Source organism: Sarcophilus harrisii, chromosome 4 (assembly GCF_902635505.1).
Source record: "Sarcophilus harrisii chromosome 4, mSarHar1.11, whole genome shotgun sequence".
NCBI lineage: Eukaryota > Metazoa > Chordata > Mammalia > Dasyuromorphia > Dasyuridae > Sarcophilus > Sarcophilus harrisii.
Genome location: NC_045429.1, coordinates 289,065,773 through 289,092,579, shown reverse-complemented (window position 1 = coordinate 289,092,579; position 26,807 = coordinate 289,065,773). Strand labels below are relative to the sequence as shown.

At 44.8% G+C, this 26,807-nt stretch overlaps 4 protein-coding genes, 1 non-coding gene and 1 pseudogene across 17 annotated transcripts in view; 3 read left to right on the top strand and 3 right to left on the bottom strand.

Annotated features, from left to right (window-relative positions):
• The first annotated feature begins 3,510 nt into the window (after positions 1-3,510).
• On the top strand, positions 3,511-5,219 carry LOC100920743 (annotated as a pseudogene).
• Positions 5,220-8,473: 3,254 nt separating this feature from the next.
• On the bottom strand, positions 8,474-15,881 carry BCL6B (BCL6B transcription repressor). The gene is made up of 9 exons (XM_031965400.1): positions 15,199-15,881; positions 14,363-14,559; positions 13,778-13,999; positions 12,355-12,717; positions 11,939-12,030; positions 11,553-11,732; positions 11,316-11,446; positions 10,941-11,078; positions 8,474-10,493 (listed from the first exon to the last, which is right to left on the bottom strand). Exons 2-9 carry the CDS (start codon positions 14,545-14,547, stop codon positions 10,374-10,376), a joined length of 1,431 nt encoding a protein of 476 aa, XP_031821260.1. The 5' UTR covers positions 14,548-14,559; positions 15,199-15,881; the 3' UTR covers positions 8,474-10,373.
• Positions 15,882-20,218: 4,337 nt separating this feature from the next.
• MIR497 (microRNA mir-497) lies at positions 20,219-20,368 on the top strand. The gene has a single exon (NR_105729.1). It is a non-coding gene; the product is annotated as a microRNA mir-497 (primary transcript).
• A 380-nt stretch (positions 20,369-20,748) lies between these two features.
• Positions 20,749-24,310, bottom strand: C4H17orf49 (chromosome 4 C17orf49 homolog). 8 transcript variants are annotated; one of them, XM_023504150.2, is made up of 6 exons: positions 23,884-24,303; positions 23,257-23,381; positions 22,512-22,613; positions 21,588-21,778; positions 21,272-21,376; positions 20,749-20,982 (listed from the first exon to the last, which is right to left on the bottom strand). In XM_023504150.2, the coding sequence occupies exons 1-6, from the start codon at positions 23,902-23,904 to the stop codon at positions 20,918-20,920; spliced, it is 609 nt and encodes a 202-aa protein (XP_023359918.1). In that variant the 5' UTR covers positions 23,905-24,303; the 3' UTR covers positions 20,749-20,917. The 8 variants fall into 8 exon arrangements, with proteins under 8 accessions (XP_023359918.1, XP_023359919.1, XP_003770757.1 ...); XM_023504151.2 differs by having other exon boundaries at positions 20,749-20,978; positions 23,884-24,301; XM_003770709.4 differs by having other exon boundaries at positions 23,257-23,351; positions 23,884-24,301.
• Positions 24,311-24,356: 46 nt separating this feature from the next.
• RNASEK (ribonuclease K) lies at positions 24,357-26,063 on the bottom strand. Its single transcript, XM_031965399.1, has 3 exons — positions 25,810-26,063; positions 24,945-25,024; positions 24,357-24,776 (listed from the first exon to the last, which is right to left on the bottom strand). Exons 1-3 carry the CDS (start codon positions 25,885-25,887, stop codon positions 24,635-24,637), a joined length of 300 nt encoding a protein of 99 aa, XP_031821259.1. The 5' UTR covers positions 25,888-26,063; the 3' UTR covers positions 24,357-24,634.
• LOC105750644 overlaps positions 24,956-26,807 on the top strand; it is a 32,440-nt gene continuing 30,588 nt past the window's right edge. For 4 of the 6 annotated variants that reach the window (XR_004233745.1, XR_004233743.1, XR_004233746.1 and 1 more), the window contains exons 1-2: positions 26,211-26,376; positions 26,742-26,776. Coding sequence is in view for 1 of the 6 variants with exons in the window: in XM_031965395.1 (XP_031821255.1) it covers positions 25,038-25,050; positions 26,262-26,376 (128 nt within the window). In the remaining 5 variants the exon portion in view is untranslated. Of the gene's footprint in view, positions 25,051-26,210; positions 26,377-26,741; positions 26,777-26,807 lie in introns of those variants that run through there. The other 2 variants (XM_031965395.1, XR_004233744.1) reach the window with 2 other exon arrangements.

Below are 26,807 nucleotides of genomic sequence, written 5' to 3'. Positions count from 1 at the left end.
TTGCTGTGTGATTGGGGTGGCTTTCCCATAAAACAAGATAACAATGAAGTTTGCCATATTGATGGACTCTTCCTTTTACTTGAAAATGTAGAGGCCATAGAGTTATTAATTGGACTAATTTCAATTTTGTTGTAGGGAGACCTGAGGAGAGGGAGAAAGACAGAGGAACAGTCAGTCAGTAGAGCAGTTAGAACACACACAACATTTATCAGTTAAGTTCACCATCTTATATATGGACACAGTTTGTGGTGTCTCAGAACAATTATAGTTTTAGTAAAACAAAGATTTACAGATCCCCATAACAGATATAATAATAATGAAAATGTTTGAAATATTATGTGAATTACCAAAATGCTACATGAAAACATGATGTGAGCACGTTTGATTGGAAAAATGGTGCAATTACTACAAACCTCTAATTTGTAATTTAAAAAACCCATAAAATATCCCAAAACACAATATCTGCAAAGTACAATAAAATAAGGTATTTGTCATATAAAGGGGTTAATATACAGCTCTTGGAAGTCTCTTTTGCTAGATCCCTCTGAATATGATACAGACATATATAGTATGTGTGTGTGTGTGTGTGTGTGTGTGTGTGTGTGTGTGTAAAAGTATTACAGATTTTTGAGAGGATGTTTTATGTGACCTTTATTGCCATAGCAAATATCCATTTCTATGAGCTAATTAAATATGACTGGCTAGTCTCTAACAACAGTAACCATGATGAGAAAAATATCTGTCAAAGTTCTTGAGAAAACCATTCTAACCCTTAGAGATTAAACCTAAAGACTGAGGGAAGGTGAAACTGATCTTTATATTTAGACATTTTCTTAGGGGGTCATCATATTGCTGGTTGTCTTTTGTGGTTAGGTTTTTATTATTTTTTATCTCCAATATTGCCTAACACAGGCTTATTGATACCCAAAATTAGAACTGTCCACTAATATAGCCCTAAAGCCACTATGGCAAATTGCAGAGGGTTGAAAACTGTACCCAACTGCATTTATTGCTGGTAAGTTTAATTTTTTGTGATCTCATGCTTCTCAGCAAAGATTCTGGAGCAGTTTGCCATTTCCTTCTCTAAGGAATTAAAGGAAACAGAGGTTAAGTGACTCGCCTAGCACTATACAGCTAGTGAGTGTCTGAGATCAGATTGAGAACAGATCTTCTTGACTCCAGTTCCAGGGCTCTATCCAATGACCCATTTAATTCCCTCAACTGTGTCTTTGCTAAATATCCTTTCTTTATTATGATTAGGCAAACTGAGTTTTCTTCACTACTTTGTTCTACAAATATTTTATTTCATTCTAAGCTTGAACCTCAACCACTGGACTGGCCCATATTAGGACTGGCCCAGAATGTCTGGCATTTCTCATTGGGATTGGATAAGTGACTTAGCTAAGGGTTGATGCAAGGGAATGGAAACATAAAGGATTCCCCATTCTCATAGGGGAAGACACCTGTACATTTAAAAGGATAACAAGTTACTGCTCTGGAAGTTCCCTATCCCAGCTTTAAGTTTAGATGGTGAGAATAATGCAGGCTTGGGCTTTATCAAGGTGTGAATGGTGACAGGTAAAGTGAGAAAAGGACTCGAGAAAAGAGAATATTGTTGTTTAGTCATTTTCAGTCAAGTCCAATTCTTCATGACTACATTTGGAATTTTCTTGGCAAAGATGTTGGAATGGTTTGTCATTTTCTTCTCTAAAAATCAGTGTGTGAGTGAGTTAAATGCCTAATAGTGGAACTCGTGGAACATCACTTTCATTTCTGAGTTTTTCCTCCTTCTTTTCCCCCACCTAACAAGCCATCCCTTATTACAAAGAACTAAAAAAAGTGACAAAAAGAAAAAGATTTTCAGCAAAACTAAAATAATTCATAGGAGGTACATTTCTTTAACTCTTCTTCCAGGCCAAGTTTGGTAATTATATTTATTATGTGTCTTTCTTTTTGTTGTTATTCTTTATTAATATTTTGCAGACATCTTATATATCCTTTTCTCATTCTGCTTACTTCACTTAGTATCATTTCAAATAAGTCTTCCATGCTTCTCATGCTTCCATGCTATCATATTCATCATTTCTGATGGTATGGTAATACCCCAACTCATTTCTGTGTAGCATTCCCCCTAGAATATTCCCTCAACTGTTGCTCACTCACCCTAGAACAGAAGTGTCAAACTCACACAGCAAATCCAGATTAAAATTTAACTGGGAAATGTTTTAATAAAATAAAAATACAAAAAAAGTAGAGATAATATTAATTTATGATTTTCTAAGTTAATATGTAGCATTTAGTGATCTGTTTCTAATTGAGTTTGACACCATTGACCTAGAAGGTGGTTATGATTATGAAGTTCCAGAGGGGTACACTATGAATACTCCTCCTTAGCTCACAAGTCCCCAGTGGTGCTAACATTCAGCTAATGGATACAGTTAGCTTTTATCAAAGGGAGAGTGAAAACATTTCCCCCAGCAAATTCTCAAACTTATATTCTTGTTTCCAAATCTAGAATGATGCATGCCAGTAGGGGAATAACTTTTTTTGTGTGTGTGTGTGAGGCAATTGGGGTTAAGTGGCTTGCCTAGGGCCATGTAGCTAATAAGCATTAAGTGTCTAAGGCTAGATTTGAACTCATGACCTACAGACTTCAGGGCCAGTGCCCCATCCACTGTCCCATCTAGCTGTCCCCAAATAATCTATTCTTGAAAACTTAAATTAAAAGTCAAATATTTTTTTTCCAAAATAAAGTATTAAAATTTTTATTCAAATTTTATTAGAGCTAGTAGTTGATTTATATTCTAATATACTGTTTAGTATAGTGCTGAACTCATAATAAATACAGTCAGTGGGTGAGTAATTTCTTTATTCTTTAATAAATTGAATAAACTATGGCATAGTTTCTCTGTCTCTTGACACATTTTTATTATTTGCTTTGAGATCATGATGTTGATTCCTGGTCTTTTTTTTTTTTTTTTTTTTTAATTAGAATGAAGCATCATAAATGTTGTTTCAGTTATGTAAAAAAAATAAATAAATAAAGTTCCATAAAGCAATAGAGAATAAAGATAAGGGATGGGAGAAATTATTGTAAAATAAAGTCATAAAGAGAGGCTGAAACCAGAGAGCAGAGTGCCTTAAATGCAGGACTGAGGAGTTTGTATTTTATTCTATTTGTAATTTATTCTAGAGGCAAATTCCAGAAGGTGTTTAAACAGGGTAGTAATATGACCAAACTTAGGCCTTAGAAGAGTTTTGTTTTGTTTTGATTTTTAGCTGTATTATAGACTAATGTAAGGATAAAATAGAAACAAGACCAATTAAGAAACTATTACAATAGTCCACAAGAGAATTGGGAAGGACAAGAATTTGGGTGGTGACTGTAAATGGAGTGGAGACAAATTCACAGATGTGGTGGGGGTAAAATGGACAGAGTTGGCAGCTGACTGGATATAGAAAATGAGGGTTAAGTATTAACCCTGAGGTTTCTAGTTAGGGTGATTGAGAGACTAGTAGGTCCCTTAGTAGAAATTGGAAAGTATGAGGGGAAACAGATTTAGATAAACTTGTTTCTATTCACTAACCTGTCCAGAATAACTTTTTGTGTGTATGTGTGGATGTGAGAGAGAGCATGGCTGTAAGGGGGAAGGGAGGGAATCATGAATGTTTCCTGATAGGAAGTAGGGGTAGCAGGTTCCAACCTAAGAATCAGGACTAAGACAGTTTTGATTCCTAAAATTCATTTTCTGAGGGGAAGAAAGGTAGAGCTGTGGACTTGGGTGACAGAATTCACAGATTCTATCTTTGGACTAAGATGCCAGGCCCTATCACTTCTGTTCTCAAAAACAGGACATCAGAAAAGGGAACAAAAATAACTGAGAAGAGTAGTGGTGATTGAACCAAGAGGATCACACTCACCATCCTCTTTCTTTCCTCCTCAGGAAGGAGAACCTTTCCCTCTGCTACATGGCAAGGATCCTTTCATTAATTCTGTCTTTGTGTCTGTAATTCTTCACAGGTTGGAGAGAAAGATAAGCAATGAACCCCAGATATTGTACCAACAGATCCTCTTTCCTCAAGACCCTTACCAATTGAGTTCTAAATAATACTGGCCTATCTTTCCTCAGGCCTAACCTCTGCTTCAACTCCTTTTTTACCCCTCAACATTAGTATCAGTTCCCCTATTTGGTTTCTGGGTTCCTCAAGGGCAAAGAGAACATCTTGGAATCTCTCCACCAGTCTTCCGCACAGGATTGTCCAACCTGAAGGGTGGTCAAAGTGAGGTGGGGAAAGAAAAGTATAATGATTCAGAACTTCATATTAGTTCTGATAGGAAAAGGAGAAGGAGGTGTGCAATACTTTTTGAGAATTAGAGAAACAATGTGAGACCAGCTCAAATTCTCTTTCCCTGACAGCAGAAACCACGGCTGGTGGTTTCATTGGGTGCAGCCTGAATTTTGCAACTTGTTTCAGAAGTTAGGCTAAGGATTACATACATAACATGGAATGACTATCAGCAATATGGGGCCTATCCAACTGTCTATCTGACATTTTGCTACCAAGAACACCAAAGCCAAGGGCAAAGGACATCTCCAGCCCAGAGTCATCATTAATGCATCCTTGGTGGAGGACACAATCCATCTGGAAGAGGTAGATGGGGAAATGAAGTCTGTGATTAAGAATAATTTCAATAAAAATCTCAATATAGGGACTTCTCCAGGGTCCCTGGATCACTTAACTGTGACAACTGATGATGGGAAGTTTGATCTAAATCAGATTGGCCAAATTTCCCTGAAATAGCCTCAGCTAATTTTACTAAACATGACCAATTTCCCAGAGTGTACTGCTGCAGCTATCAAGACCATAAAAGAAAATAGAATGAAAGTGGAACCAACCCAGAAGTTGATGGGACAGTAATTCAGGTACCAATTCCTAAAGTTACAAGGGAACACAGTGAAATACTGATCAAGCTTGCAAAACAGAATACAAAAAAAGGCTTAAGATGCCCTGAGAAAAGCGCCAATCAATGCAATGAGTAAATTGAAGAAAATCAAGGATAAAATGATAGAAGGTACAATTAAACAGATTGGACAAATGGCAGATGATATAGCAGCTGAAATGGATAAGCATTTGGCACTGAAGACCAAGTGACTCCTGGGATAAGAAAGAGGCTCCTGACAAGGCCACCTATTGGAAGTCTGCAGGAGCCACAGTGTCCTAGTTTATAGTGTAGGGCCAAAGCTTTGGAGCATTGCAGTTGAATGAATTCTTCTCTCCTGTGCTTCTTGCTTTACTTTTAGGAGGTGTCCTTTTAGATGTCTTATTCAAGCCAAAAGATTATATTCTATCTCCCACAACAGCATCAACTTGTATAGAACCGGACCATCATAACTCTTAGCTGACTTTGTGAACTGGTTTCATGCTGGGCCTATCAGCAGGGGCAGCTTCTGAAAAGTACAATAATTTACTTAACCCTGGGCAATCACTTTATTTGCGAATGCCCTAGTGTTACCCTGTGCTTTTCATTGCCAGTGTCTCCTAATTCTCAGGGTATCAGAGAATCCTCTCGCCACTGACCTTTGCAGTGTCAACTAACCCGACTTGCCTCATCTGAGGCCTTCAGAGATCTCTGGCTATGATTTCATAAACCATAGTTTAATAACCGATAGTGCACTCAAGAACAGCTGTGGTCAAACTTAAAGTCCATATTATACTTGGTCACATAATGCACTGACCTGTTAACTCCCAAGTGAACACTTGGTCTGTGAGAGACCCATATGTTTGCTATCTCTCTTGACTATCCATCCACTTGGCTCAGCTACCCCAGGATAAAGAGAGTGACCCCCAGCTGGAGTGGGCTTAAAAAGGGTCCGTGAGGTCACACACAGCCAATCAGAGAGGGAGGTGTCTCCAGTTAAGAATAACCTCCTGTTTGCACCAGGCTTGACCCATTTGTAAAAAGACCCTAACAAGCCTCCACTAAGTAAATACTTGTAGTTGTAAAATATACCTCTAGGTTGTTTCCTTCATTTCATGTTCCTGAGGGAGTAGGAATATTAGTAAATTATGACTATCTCAGTTTTCTACTAAATACTACCTCAAGGAATATTTAATGTGGACTTATTTTCTTCCTTTTGAATGAGAAAGTGGGTACACATCATGTCATTAATCGGTCCTGAGGTTGAACTCCATGTTCACTATTGGGGAACTTTACCTGTAATTCATGTTCTGAATCCAGACCTCAATATTAAATGCCTCTGTATTTTGCCTGTTATGGGATTTCGTTGAAGAATAAAGTCTAAATAAAATGAAATGAATGAAAACAAAAAGAGAGAGAGAATTAGAGAAGCAGGGGAGGATGGTCACCAACGGCTTCATTTCATACTAATTTCCACCATTTTAGAGTCAATCAATAAACATTTGTTAAGCACTTACTATGTGTCAGGCACTGGGTTGAATGCTGAGGATTCATAGAAAGGAAAAAGTAGCTCACAGTCTAATAAGGAAGACTAGATGCAAATTATGTACAAAACAAGACAGATACAAAATAAACTGTAAATAATCACTCCAGCCAAACTTCCCTATTTGCCATCTGGTCCACACATTCTGAGATTTCCTGATAATATGCATTTGTTCATTCAAATCCCTATGCTTTGGAATTCCCCCACCCACTTCCTCCAATTTTTGAATTAATTCTTTCAAGTTCAAACCAAAGGTCACCTTTTTCATGAAACCTTGCCTGATCTTCCAAAGGAGTAAAGGCCTTTTCTCCCTAGGAAATTGAATAGTTCTTATGATCTTTTTTATGTACTTGTAATTATTTTTTGTATTTTTGTTCCCCTGTGTTAACAGAATTTACTTTATTGGTCTCTAAATTGTGTGAATAGCTAGAACAAACAAAGCAGGCCTAGAAACAGGTTTTAAAGATCAACTAGCATTTTAATTAATTACTTTCAGAGTGAGAAATACAGTTTGCAAACTAGAAGCTCTTCTGAGCAGGAAACCTCCTGCTATTGCAGGAGAGATAGAGATTTTATACACAAATCATAACTGGGAAAGGATGTGGAAGGTAGATTATAAGACAATCATTTTCAGAGCCTGAGTAGTTTTCCCATGATAAGCCCACAAGTACAGGACAATATGGGTATTTTCCAATTCTATGGAAACAGTTAAGTGATTGTTTCAAATCCCCAAGATTGTTTTACTTGGTGGTGGACAGGACCAGAATTCTGTGACAGGAACAGATTCTACAATCTTCAGTTTACTTCACTTAATATACACAGGAGAGTTGTCAAGAATTCATTAATCATTTCAAGTGAAATGTAAGACTGAATCCCAAGTCAGAGCCTGCTGAGAAAATGGTAGCTCTGAAAAATCTAGAGGTATATTCATTATATATACATCATATTGATAATGATGAAAATCATAATAATTTTCTTCACACCTATATCAAGGTTTCATAGCTCCAAGCTAATGAATGAAAAGACCCTGGTCCCCAAAGCCCTGGAATAGCAATGCTTTCAGCTCAGTGTCCTCAGATAGAGAAACAAGCTCTATGGAGATGTTTCCTGAAAGTGCCACAGCCATAAAACCCCAGGGGAAAAAAAAGTTTTTTGCCACCAGAGTCTTTGGTGCTATCAAATGTTTCAACATCAGAAACTGGTATCATTTCATTAATGGAAATAACATTAAAGAATGGGCATTAATATATGCTTTGCCATATGCACCTAAAAAAGTGATGGCAAATAAGTTAGCTGAGTCTGAGTATTGGAAGAATTATCTTCTCCAAGTTGATCATCTCCAGTTCCTTCTTACATAGCATGAACTTAAAAACCTTGACTATCCTGGTTGCTCTCCTTTGGATTTTCTCCAAATGACCAATCTCCTTCCTAATGTGGTGCCCAGAACCGAACATAGTATCCCGGATGTTGTCTGACCAGATGGAGCCCAACAGGATTACTATCTCTTTATTCTAGGACACTGTTTGTCTTAAAAATGCATTGATTTCCTTGGGTGTTATTACACTGACCTCATATTAAGCCTGAATTGACACAGCAGGCTCTTAATAAATCAAAACTGCTGATTGTACAATATATTCCCTTTTCCTTCTCTAACACACATATGTGTCCTGAAATGACATGTTGTGAAGGGATAACTGGGGACTGAGAGTAGAACAAGAATTCAGGGTATGAGAAAGATCAGGATGTTTAATAATATTTCAGGAAAGAAGTGCTGCTGCCCCTTGACAGAGCTTTCTGATTTCCTCCTCAGTCCCTCAACTCATATAGGAAGTCACCTCATGGGACAGGATGCAGGTGGCTCTGGAGCTTTATGATATCACAAGCAATGAGTGTGAAGTTGTGGAGAGTGTAGTTGGAAGGGGCTAATGTTGTTAGTCTGGAGAGTATAAGTCAAAATTCACCTAAGCACAGCTCCCCATTCCAGATATGACCAAGAAATCAACAACAAATGACATTAATGTTTCTTTATTCCAAGTCCCATACTGTATGCCATTTTAGATCCATCCACTCATTGATCCATCTCTCATTCACTTTCCCTTCATTCTCCCTCTAAATATCACCTCTGGTCTCTCATTTTTCTCCTCTTTCTATTTTCACTTGGGCAAGGGCCACCAAATTTAAGCCCTAACCCTCACCACATTCAGTTGCCTAACTACAATGAGGATACCTCTCTCACACTACTAAAAGTAATTTGTAGGGAAATACCAGTCTATCCATTTGCACAGCTTTGATGTAAAGATGTGTAACTGTAATAAGACTTCTCCATCTTGAAAGGAATTGATTTTATTTCCAACCCTTTGTTCAACTAGCAGATCAGAATACAAGGTTCACTTGATCCCAGCTTGTGAAACCAACATCATTTGGAAATGTCTTCTTTTATCCTGGGCCCAGATACATAGAAGTCTACTTTTCTGTCCAATAGTCAGAGGCTGTTCATGACAGACCATCCTTTTGGAAGCCCTTAAATTCAACTCAGCAATTACAACAGTCCCTTAAATGTCCACAGTCCATGTTCTATTCCATGAAACTTAAACTATCTCTTTCTTCTTCCCACACCTCTTTATAGCCTTAGGTTGTGATACCTTTTGCGGTTCAAAACAAACAAAACTGATATTCCAGAACAGTTTCTAAGCTTAAACAACAACAACAAGAAGACAGTATTACATAGTACCCAAGATTTCTTGAGCTAAAGTTTTCTAGTTACAGTAGGAGACTAATGAGGCAATGTCCAGCATCAAGGAAAAATAAATGATCATTTTCTTCTCTGCAAGAGAAAACACTAAGGAAAGAAATATAGACCCAAACAGAAGGTGTCACCTCAGCCTCAAGGACCTTAGTCCTTGTCATTCCAAACGACAATATAGAGACAATATAGAGAGTTCCAGCAGCCTAACAGATAACAGGCTGAATTCTAGGGTAGCAAGGAATTCTAGATTCCTTTCTAGAGCCAACATGTAAGTTCCCAATTTTTGCACAACTAGAGCTAATTTGAAAAATATCAGGTTAGGTTCCAGACCCAACTCTACAGTGACAAGAGAAAACATATAATTTTATATTCACCATGAAGGATCCAGTCCTCCTTTTCTAGGTGACTAGGTATGAACTAATGAAATTTCTGGAGGTTACCAGCCCCCACTTTGGAGTAATGCAGAACCCCAAAACTTCTTACAGAACCACGGTGAAAGATTTATTTTCTCTACATCTAGATCACCGAAGGGATTGTTCTGTTCTACAGGCACAGAAAAAAGCAACTGATTTAAGAACCATCACTTTCCAGAATGGCATGGCTTGGCTTCATTACCCCCATAGGATTCCTAAAATGCTGTAGAATAGAGGTTCTTACCTCTTGTAAAATTAAAAAAAAAAAAAGTTTCTTTACAAATGACTATAATAATAATAATAATTATATGAAATATTCAAGCTTAGGTACAAATGGGTCCCCAGGCTTGGCTCTGCCAGCAGAGCTATATCCTCACTTTACTGTGGATCACTTCTAGCCACATAATTCCCTAATGGGTGTGGGGGAGGAATGAGGAAATGGGGAATATGGTTCCTTGTGAGAAAAAAATTATCAACTTCACCCAGTAACTCCAATAAATTATATTAATAGAAGAACTGAAATTAGGTGCTAGGAGTTGAGTTCTGTTCCCTGCCAGGCAACCTAATTCTTCTTAGGGAACTAGGCAAAAAATCCCAAAGGGAAGAGATTTTGGCCAGCAAAATGGAAACAGACCTAGTAGATCTGCTACCCCTGCTCTCCCCAAAGTGAAAAAATGCACTGAGATCAACATTAGAACCAGAAAAGGGTAAGGGTAAAGGTAAGGGTAAGCTGAGCCACAAGCCTGGCCCTCAACAAGGGGCCCTCAAAACATGGTAATGGACTTTGGTGTTGGTGGCGGCACCATGTTTCTGTCGAAGATGCAGGCGAAGTTGACTCTTGTGGCGGAAATGCAGGTTGCACGGCTCGCACTGATGGATAAAAGCGGAGAGTCACAATTGGCAACGTGCCACAGAACAAGCAAATACTGTCACAGTCTGTACCCAAACCTACCATTTTCACTTTTAAACTCTACAATAAATATCTTTTCCTTGGAGTGCTGGTTCACGATCATCAGTTCTACTCCCTAACCAGCTCCTGAATGGCAAGTTACTTTCTATTCACCCTCCCTACTCCCCTCTCAAGTGGGACCAAAAAAGTGCCTGTTCTAGTTCCCCGATCTTGATCTTCATTCTCCGCCCAACAACCGTTTGTTATGTGCTCCCACACCTCACTTCCAGAATTCTCCAACCTTCTTGTTCCCTCCTCTGCTCTCGACTCACCCATCACTCCCTAAAGACCCCGAATTGAGCTCTCAGAACACTGATGGGCAGATTTTCTCTTAGAGGGGTTGGCTCTACCCAATCCCTAATACCCACGTGATAGGGTTTCTCCCCAGTATGGATGCGCACGTGGCTCTTCAGTGTCTGCAGGTGACGAAAGCGAGTTCCACAGGTAGGACAAGGATAGGGCTTCTCCCCAGTGTGAATCAGCACGTGTGCACGAAGGTGTGCCACCTGTGCGCGCAAGGATGGATAGCGTTGGGACTCAGCCATATTTTCAGCTCACTCACCACCTTTCATCGTTCCCTCCACATATTGAACCAAGCTTTAGTCGATTTGGGACCTTTGAGTGCGCCTACTTAAAGGGAGCCGGCTAAGTATATAACCTGTCCATCCCAGGACTCAAATCCTGGATCATTTTAGAATTCTTACTTAGAACTCTCCCGAGCTTCCTCTCCGCAACCCCGGTACCTGCACGAAGCGAGAGCCACAGGTTTCGCATTTGTAAGGCTTCTCCCCAGAATGGATGCGGCTGTGCGTTTTGAGATTGGCGGGTCGGTTAAAACGCGCCCCGCAAACAGCGCAGTGATAAGGCTTCTCCCCTAATAAGAGGAGGAAAGAAGGAACTCGAGCTCTGACCTTTGGGTTCTACTAGAGCGGGCTGGTCCGGGGCTCTCCTTCCCACCCCCTTGATCTCTTTCTGTGTACCTGTGTGCACCGTACGATGGCTGGCTAAGTTGCCTTTGTAGCGGAAAGCACACCGGCAGAGCTGACACTTGTAGGGCTTGTCTTCGTTCCCCAGGCTGAGGGGGGTCAGTGCTCGCGACTCTACCTCTGCCGGGCAGCCAGGCCTTCCCTCACAGTTTTGGTAGTTGAAGAAATTATTCCCTGGGAAGGGAATGCAATAGTAACCGTTTTTAGAATACTCTCCAGAACTGTAGTCTCTACCGAGAAGTGACTGATTTCTATTCCTGAGCTTAGCTCCTTCTCTGTGACAGCCGGTAGAAAACGCCTCACTCTAGCCCTATGGTTGTTTGGAAAGAAACTTGTCTCTTTGAATTGCTTATTCCCGGAGCAAGGGAGAGAGTTCTCACCTGGTCGGGGACAGGACGCTTCAGAAGGCGGTCCGAGTTTTCTCTGGCTGGGAAGCATGAGCAGTAACGGGGGATCAAGCGCCGGGGAGAGCCTAGGGATGGAGGAAAGGAGAGCAAAAGCTCTTCTGAGAAAAAAAGCTACCCTCCCACTCCCAAACGAGAAGCTGTATTGGATCTAGAGTGGATCTAGACTAGAGGTAAGCTCGTAGTTCCCAGTTAGAATCTGGATTAGTGATTGAACTATTTCACTACTTACTAAGGACATACCCTCAAGTGTTCAGTAAACACCTCCTCCCCGCTTCTCCTAGGACCACGCCCCTCCAAATACCACTGGGTCCCAACTCCCTGAGACCACACCCTTCAGATATCACCAGACATGCCTCCCCCAACCTTCGGAGTCCCCACTGCCCTCGAACCTGCTCCCAGTCCCGTAACAGGAACCCTCCTCCCCACTGCTGCTAGAGGCCTCTTCGCCACTGGCAGGCTTTGCGGAACCAGTTGGTTCGGCAGTAGCGTCCGCCTTCCCAGCTGGGGTCCCTGCTTGGGCCATCCTGGAGTTGAGAATGATGAACTTGTATTTCTTCCAGTTGCAGGGTGAGGGGCCAAGACTAGGTGGGCTGTCTGGGATAGGAGGACCATGGAAACAGCTGTGGGACTCTGTTGGGGGGTCCGGGTGCCCCTCAAAGCGGTGAGGGCTACCTTCTGGAGGGGCTGCTGACATAAGAGGTGCCTGTGATTCTGCATCAAGTGGTTGCAGGGAGGTACCTATGGGCTCATAGCTGTGAGATAGAAGAGTTGAGGTTATAGGGTTTGGAGATGGAGGTGGCCTTAACAATTCTCTGCTTCAATTCCTTCAATTTACAAATGAGATAAAATTAAGCAATGTTGCTAAAGCAAGGTCTGATTTTGGCACTCCCCTGCTGAATGACCTCTGATGGCTCTCTAGGATCACATACAATCTCCTCTGGCATTTAAAGTCTTCCACAATCTGGCTGTAACCTAGCTTTCTAGCCTCCCTTTTCACTCTCTACTCTCCAGCCAAACTGGCCTTCTTCACACACAATATTCCATCTCTAGTCTTTGTGCTATTTATTATTCCTAGAGTACTGGCTATACACTGCTTATAATAATACTTCTTCTTTTCCTTATCTCTTGGAATCTCTAGTTTCCTTCAAGCTCAGCTCAAGTACCACCTTCTACCGATTCCTTTCCTGATATTACCTTCCCTCCAATTTCTCTAAATTTTCTGTATGTATGTATTGTCTCCCACATGGAAGATAATAATATACTCTTTGAGGGCAGAACCTGTCATTTTTGTTTTTCAAATTAACAACACATACCATGGTACCTGTCACTTAGCAGATGTATAATAAATATTTGTATAATAATAATATGTATAATTTTATTATAATTACATAATAGTAATAATATGTATAATAAATATAATAACCCTAAGTTACACTACTAGGAAGTGAGAGAGCCAAACAATTTTGACCAAACTTAATCCAAGCCTCTAAATCAATCCACTTAAGAGGAAACTAATTTCCATTCTACTATGGTAAGCAAAACTACTAGGCCCTTGCCATCAGGTCAATGTGAATTTTTTTTTTTAATAGAAAAGAAAATTGAGGGTCAGAGAGGTAAATTGATCTATTTCCAAGGTGTTGGAAGTTCCAATTTTTTCACTACCTCCAAACCTACAATCTTCTTAAATATTCCCCAACCTGAAATTGTTCTCCTTTTCTCAACTCCTCTGATAGCTCCATTGTGGGAACCCAATCTTACTCAACTGTCATCTCTCCTTCCAAGCCTCCTCCCTCCAAACTGCCTCCCCCTCACCTTGCCTGGATGAATCGGTGACAGGCCTCTACTACGTGGTCCATCTGTAGATATGTGGCTGCTGCCAGGACGGCCGGGGCATTAGCAGGTGAAAGGAGTAGACGTGAAGTGTACATAAAATCCAAAAGGGGGGCAAAGCCACCAGCTTCAGGGCCCCCGGGTAGGGATAGAAGGTCCATTCCCACTCCTGCCCGGCCACGGAAAATCGAATAGAAGAAGCCACTGTGGGCCAGACAAAGGGGAGGTGAGTTTTATTGCTCCCTTAGGCCAAAACAATCTCACAATCGAGAATGCAGGTATTTGATGCGGCAGGTGGTTCAGTTCCAGAAAGCCAAAACAAAAATAATCCTCTGCTACATAAACTCTGAGATCCACACATTGGACCCGTGGGCTCTGCTTTTAGTTAATATTTTGCTCCTCCCAAGTAAACCTAATTGTTCCAAGGGCCTCATTTCTTCAATCCAGGTAAATTTTCTCCAAATCCCCCATCAGTCTAGTTCGCCCTTCCCCTACTTTCAGTCAGGTCCCGCCCCTGATCGAAGAGCACCTTCCTCCCCACCTCTCCACAGAGCCGCCCTCTCGAACCTGCAGGCGATCAAGACAGCCTTGTGAGCTCGGAGGGCCCGACCTCCCACTAGCAACGTGACATCGGTGAGGACCCCTCGAAGGCGCAGCTCGTTCAGGTTCCAGAGCACATCAGTTGCATGGCGAGTGAATTCTCGGACGTAGCCTAGACTCCCCACTGCGGCGGCGGCGGCGGCGGAGTCCATGATGAAGGTGGCCTGAAAATGAATGAGACGTGGGAGTCAAAGAACTAGGGTCTTTGTTCCTTTTTTTGATTTTGATTTTGAATAGGTAGATTCCTAATCTGGGCACTTCTTGTTCCCCTGGAACGGCCTCCCTCTCCTCCCCATCCTTTTCTCAAGATATGTTTCCTGAAGGGCAGCCTCTGCAAGCCCATTGCCTTTGGACTTAAATATGGCTTAAGTGCTGGAAGTCCAAGTGCGGCTCTCCCCAAGATTTGGTGCACCATTCATCAGAATCCTAATTCCCTATCCCAGGCAGGGGAGAATTCAAAAAAACCGCTTTTGGAAAACTAGACTCAACTTATTAATGATACTCTTCACTTAACAGGAGATAGTGAAGGGGTGCTAGCTAATGACATTGCAAAAAACCTAGACTTGGAATTTGATCTAAACCTGGCATCTTGTTCCTCTCTTCTCCTCGACTCCTACTATATTTCCCCAAATCCTGCTCTTTACCCAAATCTATCCAGAGACATCAGAGACTCCTGAGATCTTGGTCCTCTCCCCCCCCCCCCCCCCCCCCCCCCCGACCCTGAGTTCTGCTAGTCTTCCTCCCTCCTCCACATTATGTCTAACTCCCTGGGTCCCTCTTTTTCTAGCCCAACTTGCCCCTACACTTCTCAGGATCCCTGGAGTGCGTATTCCCCTCTGTCTTTCACCCCCGTCCGGCAGGGGCTGCGGTTTCTGTTCTTGCTGGGATGGGGCGGGGTATCTCTCCCAGTCCTGACTCCTTTATCCCGGCGGGATGTTGGGGGCGGGAGGAGGGAGGAGGGGAAGTATTTGGGTCGGTATCCTTCCTGCCTGCCTAGATGGTGGAGACTGGGGGTGGGACCCTGGAAACTGAGGTAGTGGCATGGGAAAAGTCTGATCTGCTGGTCCAAGAAGAATAACGTTAGTGTGAACCGATTTAGGGTTAGAAAGCTCTGAGGTATTGCAGTGCCTCTTTGAAAGACAGAGAAAAGTTTTAGGGTATCTAGGAGAACTGGGGAAGGCCTTTGGGGGTCAATTAGCAACTTGCTTAGGCAAAGAGCGGGAGGTAAGTGGGGTATAGCCGACTAAAAGAGTCCTGGCAAGGAAAAGAAAATTCCAGCTGGAGTCAAACATCCCAGTTCAAGAGGTGGAAAGAAAAGTTATTGAGAACAGAAGGTTTTTGTCCCTGATGTCTAAGAGTCCCTACCAAGAAGGCTAGCCTCAACCCTAAACTTTCTGTAGCTGCCACGTAGCTATAGAAAATGTTCATGGCCGGGCCTCGCAGGGGAACCGGGGAGAGAGAGAGAGAGTCGGGGAGAGGAGACCTGATAGGGAGAGGGAGTGAAGGGAGGGGCGGATGTGATTTCTAGTCCATTTCCTGCCATTGTACTGGGACAGGACGGACCGTCCAGCTGCTTCCGCCAGAGAGGGTGGGGAAACCCCCCAAGCCAGGGCGGAAGTCTGGAGAGAAACGGAGGGGACACTGGCATCTCACCAACTCGAAGCTATAGCCTTTCCCCCTCCTGCCAGACTCCACTCTTCAAGCACCACGATTTGTGTGTGTGTGTGGGGGGGAGGGAGAGAGATTGCTACTCTCTACGTTATCTTATTCCATATTAACAATTTTGAATTAAGATATTAGCTAATAATATAGAAATAAGCTTTAGCTAACAAATCTTATACAAGTGAGGCAATTGAGAGACTCAAGAGAGGTTAACAGACTTGCCCAGGGTTGCACAGCCTCTAATAGAGGCGAGATTTGAACGAAGGTCTCTCTTGACTTTGACTCTAGAACTAGACAGATGCCCTCTAACAGGGATCTCCTGCTTCCCCATCCCTCGCTCCTTCTACGGGACCCAGGTTTCTAGCTTGCCCAGACCAGGTACAGGTTTTTGTCTTTGGTTCATTGAGGACGCTGCTCCATAATGTTTTATTTTATCCACAAGATGGCGGCATTGCGTTGTCCCAGACGTTCAGGAGGCGACTGGACCTCAACGGGCGTCATGGAAAGGATTAAACCTGGAGAGGAACCTGGTTCCGTTTTTTCCTCACTCCCCAGCTGTATTTTATATTCCCACAACTTCACCCTTCCATCTCCCTTTGTATTTGGAATATGAAAAGCTAAGCCCGTAGCAACAGAGATGGGAATTGGAGTTTAAAGAAGGGAGGTGGGGGAGAGAATGTGTCTATTGACTTTCCCCTCTCCATCCTGTCCTTGTCTTGTGTTTGTACATAGTTACATGTAGTCTTCCCTTAAGGCTTTGAGCTTCTTGAGAGCCAGAATCGACTGTTTTCTGCCTTCTGTATATGCCCATGGCTTAAGTACTTAGTAGAGCTTAATAAAATTCAGAGATGTGGAAAGCTTCTGGCTACGGGGTCATGAGGAAGAGGGTAGACCCAATAGTCTGGACAAGATGGTCAGAAGAGGTTTCTAGGTTTTTGGATTGGCGTAGAATTCTCTTAATCATTAGTCATGCTAATTATCTGCGATTCAATCCCTTAAGAATCTTAAGCAAGCATCATTAATTTATAATTTGTGATCATACTGGAAAATAGGAAAGACATAGTAAAGGATCATAGAGCAGTTCAGGGGGTCAAGGAGAGAAGATGATTCTTTCCAAGTTCCCTCTCTATTCTTGGTGGGGAAAAGTGATTGTCCTCTAATTCTGTAGGAAAACAAAACAGGGGTTCTGAGATCTTTGGAGATTAACTATGACTGGTTGAGAGCAGAAACAGGTTTTAAGGAGCCCCTTGGGTTTGAGAAAGATTTGGAACTTTTCAGGGAGGAACACAAGCCTAGACTGGAGGCTTATTCTCTTTGATTTAAGGAAAGGCAGTAAGTCCGGAAGCTGTTAAATATTTTAGGATGTTGATGGGTTCAAGGAATAAGAGTTTAAGGCCCCGGGACTGGAAATCTGTTGAGAATTCAACATTAGGAATGGAGTTTGGGTGTGAAGCAGTTAACTGGGTTTCTATTTACAGTTTGAGACTGAGAGGGTTTGAGGAATTCAGCGATCAGTTTTTAGGGTTTAATTTCAGGAGTACTTTATGGAGGAGGATTTCAGGGACTGAGAGTATAGGTTTGAGAGCTCTTGTCATATTTGGGGGGTGCTGACTTGGAGATTTTTCAGTTAGTCATGGAATACATGTGTCTGAAGGACTCAAATTGTTGCTAGATCCTATTAACAAAGAGCCACTGTAGCTGTGAGATTTAGAAGCCAAAGAGTGGGGATTTGAAATTCGATGCCTGAACAGGAGCTCCCACCACCACCACCACCTTCCCATAAAGTTGGTAATCCTTTGGGATTGCCAGAAGCATACAGGAAATTGGAAGGAGTTAGATTGACCGATAGGTTCCCAAAGAGAACAAGATCTGGTGGTGGGGGATTAAGGGACACAAGCATTCTTTCTGCTTCTCCTTCCCCCGTACCCCCCCTCAAAAAAAAAAAACCTTATACCAAAAGCAAAACAAAACAAAAAACCCCCAACAACAGCAACAACAACAAAAAAAAACCTGGCTGTACAACTGCAATGGCAGATTCCAGTCCTCCAAGCTTCTTTAAACCACCACAGAGACCCAGCCGGGGTTGGGGGGAGGGGAAGGGAGAGAGAACCGGGCTTCTCAGTTTCCTAGGAAGTAGGGGGAATGGACTGGGCCCCATGTTCCCCAGGTCCTTGGGAAGGACTCTTGACTACATCCCCAGGTGTCGGGCATCTCAGCCTTGGAAGGGGAGAGGGGCGGGCTGGGGCACCCGGGAGGAGGAGGGAGAGAGTGACTTCCAAAATTGGCATCAGGACAGAGCAGGGCGGGCGGGAGGCAAGCAAAAGAAAGAATTTTCCTGAAGAAACGGGGGGACCTGAGTGTCTAAGATTTGGGGAGCTGGTCAAGGGTAGTCCTTCCTTGACCCTCAATTTTTTAGGGATTTTTTGGGGGGCCCTGGACCCCTATAGGGTGGGTGAGGAATGTAGTGTTGGTGTAATCTGACTTGGGCATTTCTGTTGCCTCTCCCACCCAAGTTGGAGACGGATGGATTGGGAGGGGGGGAGGGTGTCCCCAATTCTAACTTGGAGTGAGGAAACCCCACTCCTAAGCCCTCTTGGGGGGGTTCCTCCCATCTTAAGACACTTCCCATTCCTTAAGTCAGCCAGGAGAAAAGAGAAGGCCGAAGATACGACTTGGGGTGTCTCCTCTCTCCTGGGCCCCTAACTTGGGGAATATGCTTCCAAATCGGCTCCCTTCAGAAATGAGGGGGGGACCAGGAACCAGGGGGGAATAGCTGAGGTAAGTGGGGAGGGGTCAGGGAGGTATTCCCTGTTTGGGGGCAAAATAAGGGGAAGTTGGGGGGAATGGTGGGAATTGGGGTATGGACTTTGAAGATAGGGTGACAGGTTGAAGTTACTTCTTGAGCCTTGAAATTCATGCACGCATCACCTCAGAGCTAAAATTGGAGACCAAAGAATTTTTACACCTCCTCATCTCTATCATTGGCTTCCATCTCTAATTTTTAAATAATTCTCCTAAAGATTAAAATTAAGATTTTTTAAAGGGGTTCTTACATTTGAGGGATAATGTAGGTGATAACAAGAAGTCTGGAGTGTTGAAGGTGGAGAGGTTTAAGAGGGGGTGTCTGGATTCCTCCTAAACCTGAAAAACTGTTTACACCATCTTTGTTCTTTTTGGTTTCTGGGATTTTTTCTTTTCTTTCTTTTTGGAAATTTAAAGGGGTTTTTGGTGGTGTGTGTATATGTTTATATATTTTTTAATATATCTAGAAGGTACTTTTAATTTTTCTTAGAATGATTTTTGCTCTTGACTTTGGATTTGTTTGTTACAGACTCACATGTAGATTTTTTTAAATTGCACCCCCATTACCTCTAGTGTCTCAGACAAGATGGGAGGATGTGGGAGGACAGAAGACGTGTCAGGAGGAAGGGCCTGGAAGTTGGGGAGGAGCATGGGTGAGGAAAGGGGGGAATGTTTGTATGTTCAACGTGGCTTCCCCTTGGGGATTTGGGCCTGATTGATAGGATATAAGGGTGAGTATGTAGAAAAGGACACATGGGTCCCAAATAGGACCCATACTGGAATTAAGAAGCAGGGTAGAGGTAGGTAGAAATGCCAAAAAGTAGCTTCTCTCTAGGCTTTTGCCTACTCACTTTCCCCACCCCTCTACAACTCCTGCTCTTCCTTCCTCTCATTTTGTGCCAGGCCAGGGTCCCAAACAGTGTTCTGGCTTCCACCTCCAACTCAAGAACCAGCCCCATCCACATCTAGAACTGGCTTTCACCACTTGTTAGCCTTATTTGGGGCATTTTTTATTTGTTTGTCTTTGGAGGATAGACGTCTGTGTGTACACTTATTTAGGGTAGGGGCTAAGTAAGGTGAGGTTCTTAATCAGTTACTCTCCTACCACTCCAGTTGTGCACAACCAGATCCTAAGAAAATCTTGGGCTGGGTTCTATCTTTTTTTTTGGTCAGATTCTCTCTGAGAATTCTTTGTCTACCTAATCTGCATTCTTGCCTCCTTCCCTCCCATTGCCACTGCATCCCCAAAACTCCTTCCAACAAGCCAGGTTCGTTTTTCCACCGATTGGCTTTATGTTCTCAGTTTTTCCTTCAATGTACTTGTTGTGTCTCTACTACCCTTTTGTTTCTCACAGCACACTACTCCCAAATCCCATCCTGCCTCCGCCCCAGCAGCACACTGTGGTTTGTTCAGTGTTGTGGCCAAGTCCAAACCACACTGTGGTGTTAGAGTGAGGGTAAGGAAGGCATCACTGCCACCACCACAGCTTGGACCTGGAGCAGGACACCTTGGACACCCTGGAGGACGGATGACAAAATGGATAGACCCCATAAATACATAGGAGTATCTCACCAGGGAAGATCCTAGGGCCACCTTATGGAGACTTTGAAGAATACCCTCACATAAACTTTGGAAGAAATCCTAAGTGCTACCTCAACTGATGAAATCTTTCTGTAACTTTGCTCTCCTTACCCACTCCCACCACCACTTTGGCCTCCCTGGCTTTAGCAGCACAGAAATATTGGCACCTGAAGGAAAGTCATGCCAGTATTGAAAGTGCTGCTCCAGACAGGATGGCTACAGCAGCTATGGGGAGAAGACAACCCTTTCATCTGTGCTGAAGGAATAACCCCTTGTTCTCTGATGAGATAGAGAGAAAACCACCAAATTGAGTGAAATTTTTATTTGATTTTGTTAGAAAAAAAAAAGTCCATTGTAGGCAGAGGGCAAGTGTTCACACAGGATCTGTATGGCAGATATTTTCCTTCAGCTTTCCTTTTTCCAGGTTTCTACTTAGATCCACGATAAAAGGGTTACAGGGGCCAGAAGTAGGAGGGTCATCGGGAGAGCAAAGGAGGATCAGTAGAGGTCATGAGAAGTCCAGAGTCTAGTTTCAGGCTGTCTGGAACAGGAAATGAAATGAGGAGAGGTAGAGACAGCCCTAAACCCACCTTTCAAGGAAATATCTGTCACAACACATACAAACATCTGATATGACTCTTTCATTTTAAAGAATATCACACAGCTAGTCAGAGGCAAAGCTTCTACTCAAGCAGCTGTGACTCAATCCACTTCTTTTTTTATTATGCCGTTATCTCTCCACCCCACAGAGTTCCCTCTCCCCAGGGTATAAGAACCTTCTCCCCCAAATTCCAACTCTATATTAGTATAGGAAGGGGTAGGACTCCTACCCTGGTCGAAGTTGAGTTTCTTGGCTGGGGGAGCCTCCCCCAGGCCCTCAATGTCCACTAGGTCACTGTTGGCATCTGAATCGTTCAAGGCGCTCAGCGTCACATCTGAGGGGGAGGCATCAACTAGGTTCCCCCCCAACATCAATTTCCCCAAACCTTCCCAACTCCAGTTCCCTCTCCTCCCTGCTTCTCCTCTTCCCCTACAGGTTGAGAGACTGCTCCCTTTTAGTTTTCATTTCCAAGTTCATTCATTTGACCTCGGATCTTATCTTTCTCCTTAGCAGTCCTCTACCAAAAAACACTCCATGGCCCTCACCAGCCTTCTGCTTCTTCAGGGGAGGGCCCCCAGTTTCAGGGACACTAGACCCAGTGGGTGGGGGTACAGGTAAGGCAGGAACCAGGATACTAGATGTTCCCTTCTTGGGCCCTTTCTTGGGTGATTCAGTTGGAAGAGGGAGGCCAGAGTCTTCATATACCTTTCGTTTCACTGTAGACTTTATCTGAGCGCTGAGGAGGAGAGACAGAGGATACGAAAAAAGGGGGAAGGGTGTCAAAGGGATATGGTGAATAAAAGGGCACATGGGGAATGAGATAGTAGGAAACTCAAGGGAATTTATCTGTGGCCTGGGGAATTCTAGCTCAGAAATGCCTAACTTTTTTATGAGGAGGGATTACTTTTCATTTTTTTTAAGTGTAGACCAAATAGATCACTTTAGGAGAAAGGGACAGGAGGCTTAGAAGTAAAATATCTGAGCAAAGCAGGGGAGGGGGCTTCATGCTTCTTTATTTGGAATGCAGGGAACTCCAGAGAGGGACTCATATAATTGGAGTTGGGTCGAGGGGAGGGCAAGAAGGAAGGCTATAGACACTGTCTTATAAAGGTCTTCCGTAAATACTCACACATTGAATGGGAACCCCATCCTAAAGAAACAACCCCAAATACCCAACACAAAGAATCCCAGAAATCCCCTTACAAGCGACTCACTAGGATTACACTCTTTGTAAGGTCTCGTGGAGAAGCTAAGCAAACTATTTTCAGAAGTAACCTAGGAGACCCTACCAAAATATTTCAAAAACCCCTGCTTCAATTGTAGTAATCCTCCTATTGTTTATATCTACTTCCCAGGGGCATCCTGACCACAGACAGCAGGAAAGGTAGTACAAGGGGAAGAAAGGTCAAGAGGAGGAAAAGCAATGCAGCCCACCCCATCCCATTCCCTGTCTAACCACCCTCCCTCACACAGTCCGGTCCTTGATGACACAGCTGATGCGATTAAGATCGTCCCCAAATCGTTTCACCGCAGCCCTCAGCATCTCTATCTCGGTGTCTGTCCACTTGGCACTGTCAGGAGGGGAAAGGGGGATGGGAAGTGGAGTAGGGGAAGGAGGGGTGAAGTCACCCCACACACACCACATGCTCTGGATTCTCAGTTTCACCACCAAGCCCCTTTAAAGTCCTTCCACAAATCCTAAGTATCTCTGGGCATCTAACAGAAACAATTTTAACTATTCTACATAAACCCCCCAGATCTGCCTCCCTCACCCCTGGGAATGAGGAATCGATATAAGTATGATCTGAGCGCTAACATGCAAAGAGCCTGCCTAGAACACTTAAATCATACTTTCATTTTGCACAGTGCAGCTCACAAAGCCGTTATACAAATCTCGCTTCATTCTGAGAACAATCGCCCAAAGACTTATTTATGCCTCTACCAATAAAAAAACAGGCATGGAAAGTTTAAAGGATGTGCTCGAGGGCACAAGTCAGTGGTTTATGGAGATCACGTCCTGGTAAGCAAGAGGCTAAGAGGCCCATAGTGAAGGGCCAGAGCACCGAACTGAGAAGCAAGGGTCAGGGAATGGGGACTGTAGAGAGCGGCCCGCCCCTTCCCTTGGCAAGGGCACCGTGCGCCCTCTCCTCCCTCCTCCCTGGGTTGAGGGCAGTGTGATCCTGCTCAGATCTTCTCCACCCAGTTCAAACATACCCGGCAGGGGAGGAGTCCGACACTGGATGCAGCTGCATTGTCAATTCACCAAGCTTTGTGAAGGCAGCGCCAGCAGCGGAGAAGATCTCCCCAACCTGGAGGATGGCAGGTGATGGATCCAACCACTAGAGGATTGTGGGGCACAAGCCTAGGACACAGGCTCACGCTCGGAGGGGCACTAGAACGTTCAGCTCTCCGCTCCAGGGAAAGCATCACATGAGGGTTTCTATTCTCCCCCCCAGGTGAGAGAAGCTCCTGGAGTTGTCCCTTCTCTGCGTTGGGTGAAAAGTGGCATAAATAGGCACACCCAACCTCCTTTTCCGCTTCGGAGAAAACCCTGCCCAGAGGGTCCCCTCTCCCTTCCCTTGGGAGAAAGCGCGACCGCGCCGGGCTCTAGCGACACCCAGGAATTGGTGGGACGCTAAACTGGGGGTGGGGAGAGGAAGTGAGTCAATTCCCAAGGGAAGAAGCAACACCCGAGATTCCTCATTGTCCAAGTCCCGGGAGAGGCGTTATCCTCGGGAATGGGGGTGGGGGGTGGGTAGAACGTCCTCCTGGCCTCCCTCCCCAGGACTACCCAGGCTCTCTCGGTTTCTCCCGGGCTGGGGGTGGGGGAGGAGCGCGCACCTTGGTGGAAGCTGACGTCATGGCCCTGGACGCCAGCTCCCGGGGACGCAGCTGCAGCAGCTGCCGCGCGAGCAGAGAACGGGAGCAGCCCAGCCAACAAACGGCCGCGGAAGTCCCGCCCCTCTGCTCAGCAAGCTGCTTCTCACCGGCCCCTGGAGTCCGCCGCGCTCGCGCTCGCGCTCCTCCCCCGCACCATCAGTCGGAGGGAACGCTCAGTCCACGGGGCATGAAGGGAAGACGGCGGGCGCCGGAGCTCGGCCCGACTACCGGGATTGGTAGGCGGAGCTCACTCGGCTTCCGGCGAGGCGCCGGGACACTTCCGTTCCTGGATAATCATCCTCCGGATTTGCTCTTTCCACGCCCCACTTTCCTAGGAACGCTCCTCGGAACGCGGGAGGCTTCTCGCCCCTCCTTCCTACCCTAAAGGCGACCCCCGGCACTTAGGAGAAGGGAGGACCACAAGCACAGACTCATACCGAGGCCAGAGAGAACACTCGCTTTTATTGTTTCTAGCAGAGACAGTAGCCGAGAGGCTAGAAAAGGGTCGATCCAAAAGGGTAACGGAAGTCCTTCTCTTCGCCGCCCCTGACCCGCTCCCCAGGGAGGAGTAAACAGCAAAGCCCTCAGCTCCTAAAGTGACAGAAATGGAGGGACCCACAAGAAGCAAGGGGAAGAGTGGGAGAAGGGAACTTAAATAAGAGACATGGGGCAAGGAGGACCCCCCAGATCCTTGGGAGTGCAATGAAGTGTTCTAACGGACCATGTATTCTTTGCGCTTGTTGAGCCGGACTTGGCAGAATGAGAAGCCTCCAAGGAGGAGGTAGAGGCCAGCGGCAATGAAGCAGTTGTAGCTCACTTGTTCATAAAGTTGATAGATTTTCTGAGGACCACCCCTGGAGGATGAAAGTAAGGGTGAAGGCAGCTGCTAGACCTCCCAAGTCCTCACTGCCCCCAGGATACTTGAAATCCAGCCCTCTTGGTTTTCTATCAACTCTCCAAGCTTTTAAGGGGCCTACGACTCCTCTGGCCCTGGAAAATCCCTCCCATACCCTACAACTCACTCTTCAAAATCACTCTCAGTAAAAGGTACATCCTCAATTAGCACAGCAGAATGGACATTGAAGAAAATCCCAAGAAGGACCTGAGGAAATAACATGAAGATAATGGGTAAGGGGAAACAAATCTAGGTTCCCAGTCACTTCTCAAGAATCAACCTTGGCTTGTCCTTCTTCCCTCTCGTCATAACATCAGGCTCTCAGATCTGGCAATACCTACGGTCAGACTAAACCAGAACCGGCCGCCTACTTCTTCCTGACGCTCGGGTGAAACTGTGACCACCTTCCCTCCACTCCACCCTTCTCTGCTCAACTCAAAATTTTAACAGGTCCCATTTTGTGACCCAGCAACACACCTCGCCCCACACTGCCCATCTCTCGGGGGAGGGGGGGGGGGGGGAAGTGTCACTAATCCGAGACAGACTTCCTCCTTAGGCTTTCTATCCCATTCTGGAGGCCAGCAGCCAATCATAGGAAACGGTACCCCAGACTTCTTTATCGGAATCAGAATCAAGTTTTCCTTAACCAGTTCTTGTTCCTCAAGCTTCCCAAGCTCAACTTCACATCCTTAGACAGCTCCTTGAGGACAGGGTCTGTCATTTGTGTTTGTATTCCTGGAGCTTAGCAGTTGGCAGGCCCATAGCAGAGACTTAACATTGTTGGACTTCACGCCTTCCTCCCCAGTTCCCCAATTCTTGTCTCTCTCCCCACCATCCCTTTCTCCCCCAAGTCGGCTCCCACGACTCCTAAAAACAACGCTCGGGTTCCACCCAAAAAGGGTTCTAGTCATTCACTCCCTCCAAGCTAGTGATTGTCGGTGCGTCCGGTGCTAGTCTCCCAATCCCTTCGCGCCCTCCCTCGGCCTCCTCACCAACATGATCACTCCCCAGGCGCTGAGTACGATGCCGCAGGCGGCCAGCTTGGGCCCGCAACACAAGAGGGAAGCCATGGTGATCCCGGGCTGGAACGGACAGTGCAGGTCTCCGAGAACCGAGTAAAAGACAGTGCAGCAACTGGAAGGCAGTGCGGGTCTCCGAGACGGAGGCGCCTTAGCGAAGCTGGGGGAGACGGACGGGAGAGCGCCCTAGGCGGGGAGGAGCCAGCGCGAGCCGGAAGGAGGGGACCAGGTAGAGAGGGCGAGACTAGAGAGCAGGGGTAGGGAGCAGGTTTAGCGCGCCGTAGAGCGGCTGTTCCCAGAAAAGGGAACAGAGGAGAGAAACGCTGTGCATAAGAAACGCTTCGGATGAAACCTGCGGCGTTTCCAGCTCCCACGAAGACGTGTTTTATCGGATCCGAGAACAAATAGGATTCTTTTACCCGCAGAATATGGTACGCTCCGCAGGAGGGCGAAACAAGGAGGAGGGGCTCTTCACGTGACTGGAATTCGGAATCACGTGATTCTGAAGGTTCCCCTGCCGGCTCTCCAGCTTAGCCAACTGTGAGTGTAACTGCGGGTTCCCAGTCGGAAGCATTTTTTTTTTTTTTAATGTGTTGACCTAGTTTCCCTTATCCCTTAACTGAGAGAATATAGGGGAAGGGCTTTGGCCAACCCTAGTGAAGGGAGATGTCATCCAGCGGTGCATCTTAGGAGGAGAGGGCAATGAGCCCTGTTCCCACCTTGGGCTTTAGGGGGGGTGTGATATTAAACGCGGCTGTCTGAGGGGGGTGAGGGCATATATATTTTCAAATCTATCAACTAGATCCTCTGAAAATATCAGAGAAAGGGGGAAAAGGATGTAGGAAGAACAAGGGACTGAGACTTCCTGAGGGAAAAGGCCTTTGTTCCTTCTTTTTCATTAACAGGAACTAGAAGATCATCTTCAGACCATTTGTCAGAGGTAAGCTGCAAGCCCCGAGAATCAGTGTGCT

Excerpts from the sequence above, each read along its gene's own strand:
- BCL6B (XM_031965400.1), bottom strand. The coding sequence starts at position 14,547 with ATGGACTCCGCCGCCGCCGCCGCCGCAGTGGGGAGTCTAGGCTACGTC. Across the intron at positions 14,000-14,362 it reads GCTGTCTTGATCGCCTGCAG|TGGCTTCTTCTATTCGATTT; the intron begins GTTCGAGAGGGC and ends TCTGGCCCACAG. Across the intron at positions 12,031-12,354 it reads TGTTACGGGACTGGGAGCAG|GCTCTCCCCGGCGCTTGATC; the intron begins GTTCGAGGGCAG and ends CTCCATCCCTAG.
- C4H17orf49 (XM_023504150.2), bottom strand. The coding sequence starts at position 23,904 with ATGACGTCAGCTTCCACCAAG. Across the intron at positions 21,377-21,587 it reads CCTGAAGAAGCAGAAGGCTG|ATGTGACGCTGAGCGCCTTG; the intron begins GTGAGGGCCATG and ends CCTCCCCCTCAG. Across the intron at positions 20,983-21,271 it reads GAAACTCAACTTCGACCAGG|ACAGCCTGAAACTAGACTCT; the intron begins GTAGGAGTCCTA and ends TTCCTGTTCCAG.
- RNASEK (XM_031965399.1), bottom strand. The coding sequence starts at position 25,887 with ATGGCTTCCCTCTTGTGTTGCGGGCCCAAGCTGGCCGCCTGCGGCATC. Across the intron at positions 25,025-25,809 it reads CCTGGGGAGTGATCATGTTG|GTCCTTCTTGGGATTTTCTT; the intron begins GTGAGGAGGCCG and ends TTATTTCCTCAG. Across the intron at positions 24,777-24,944 it reads ACTGAGAGTGATTTTGAAGA|GGGTGGTCCTCAGAAAATCT; the intron begins GTGAGTTGTAGG and ends TTCATCCTCCAG.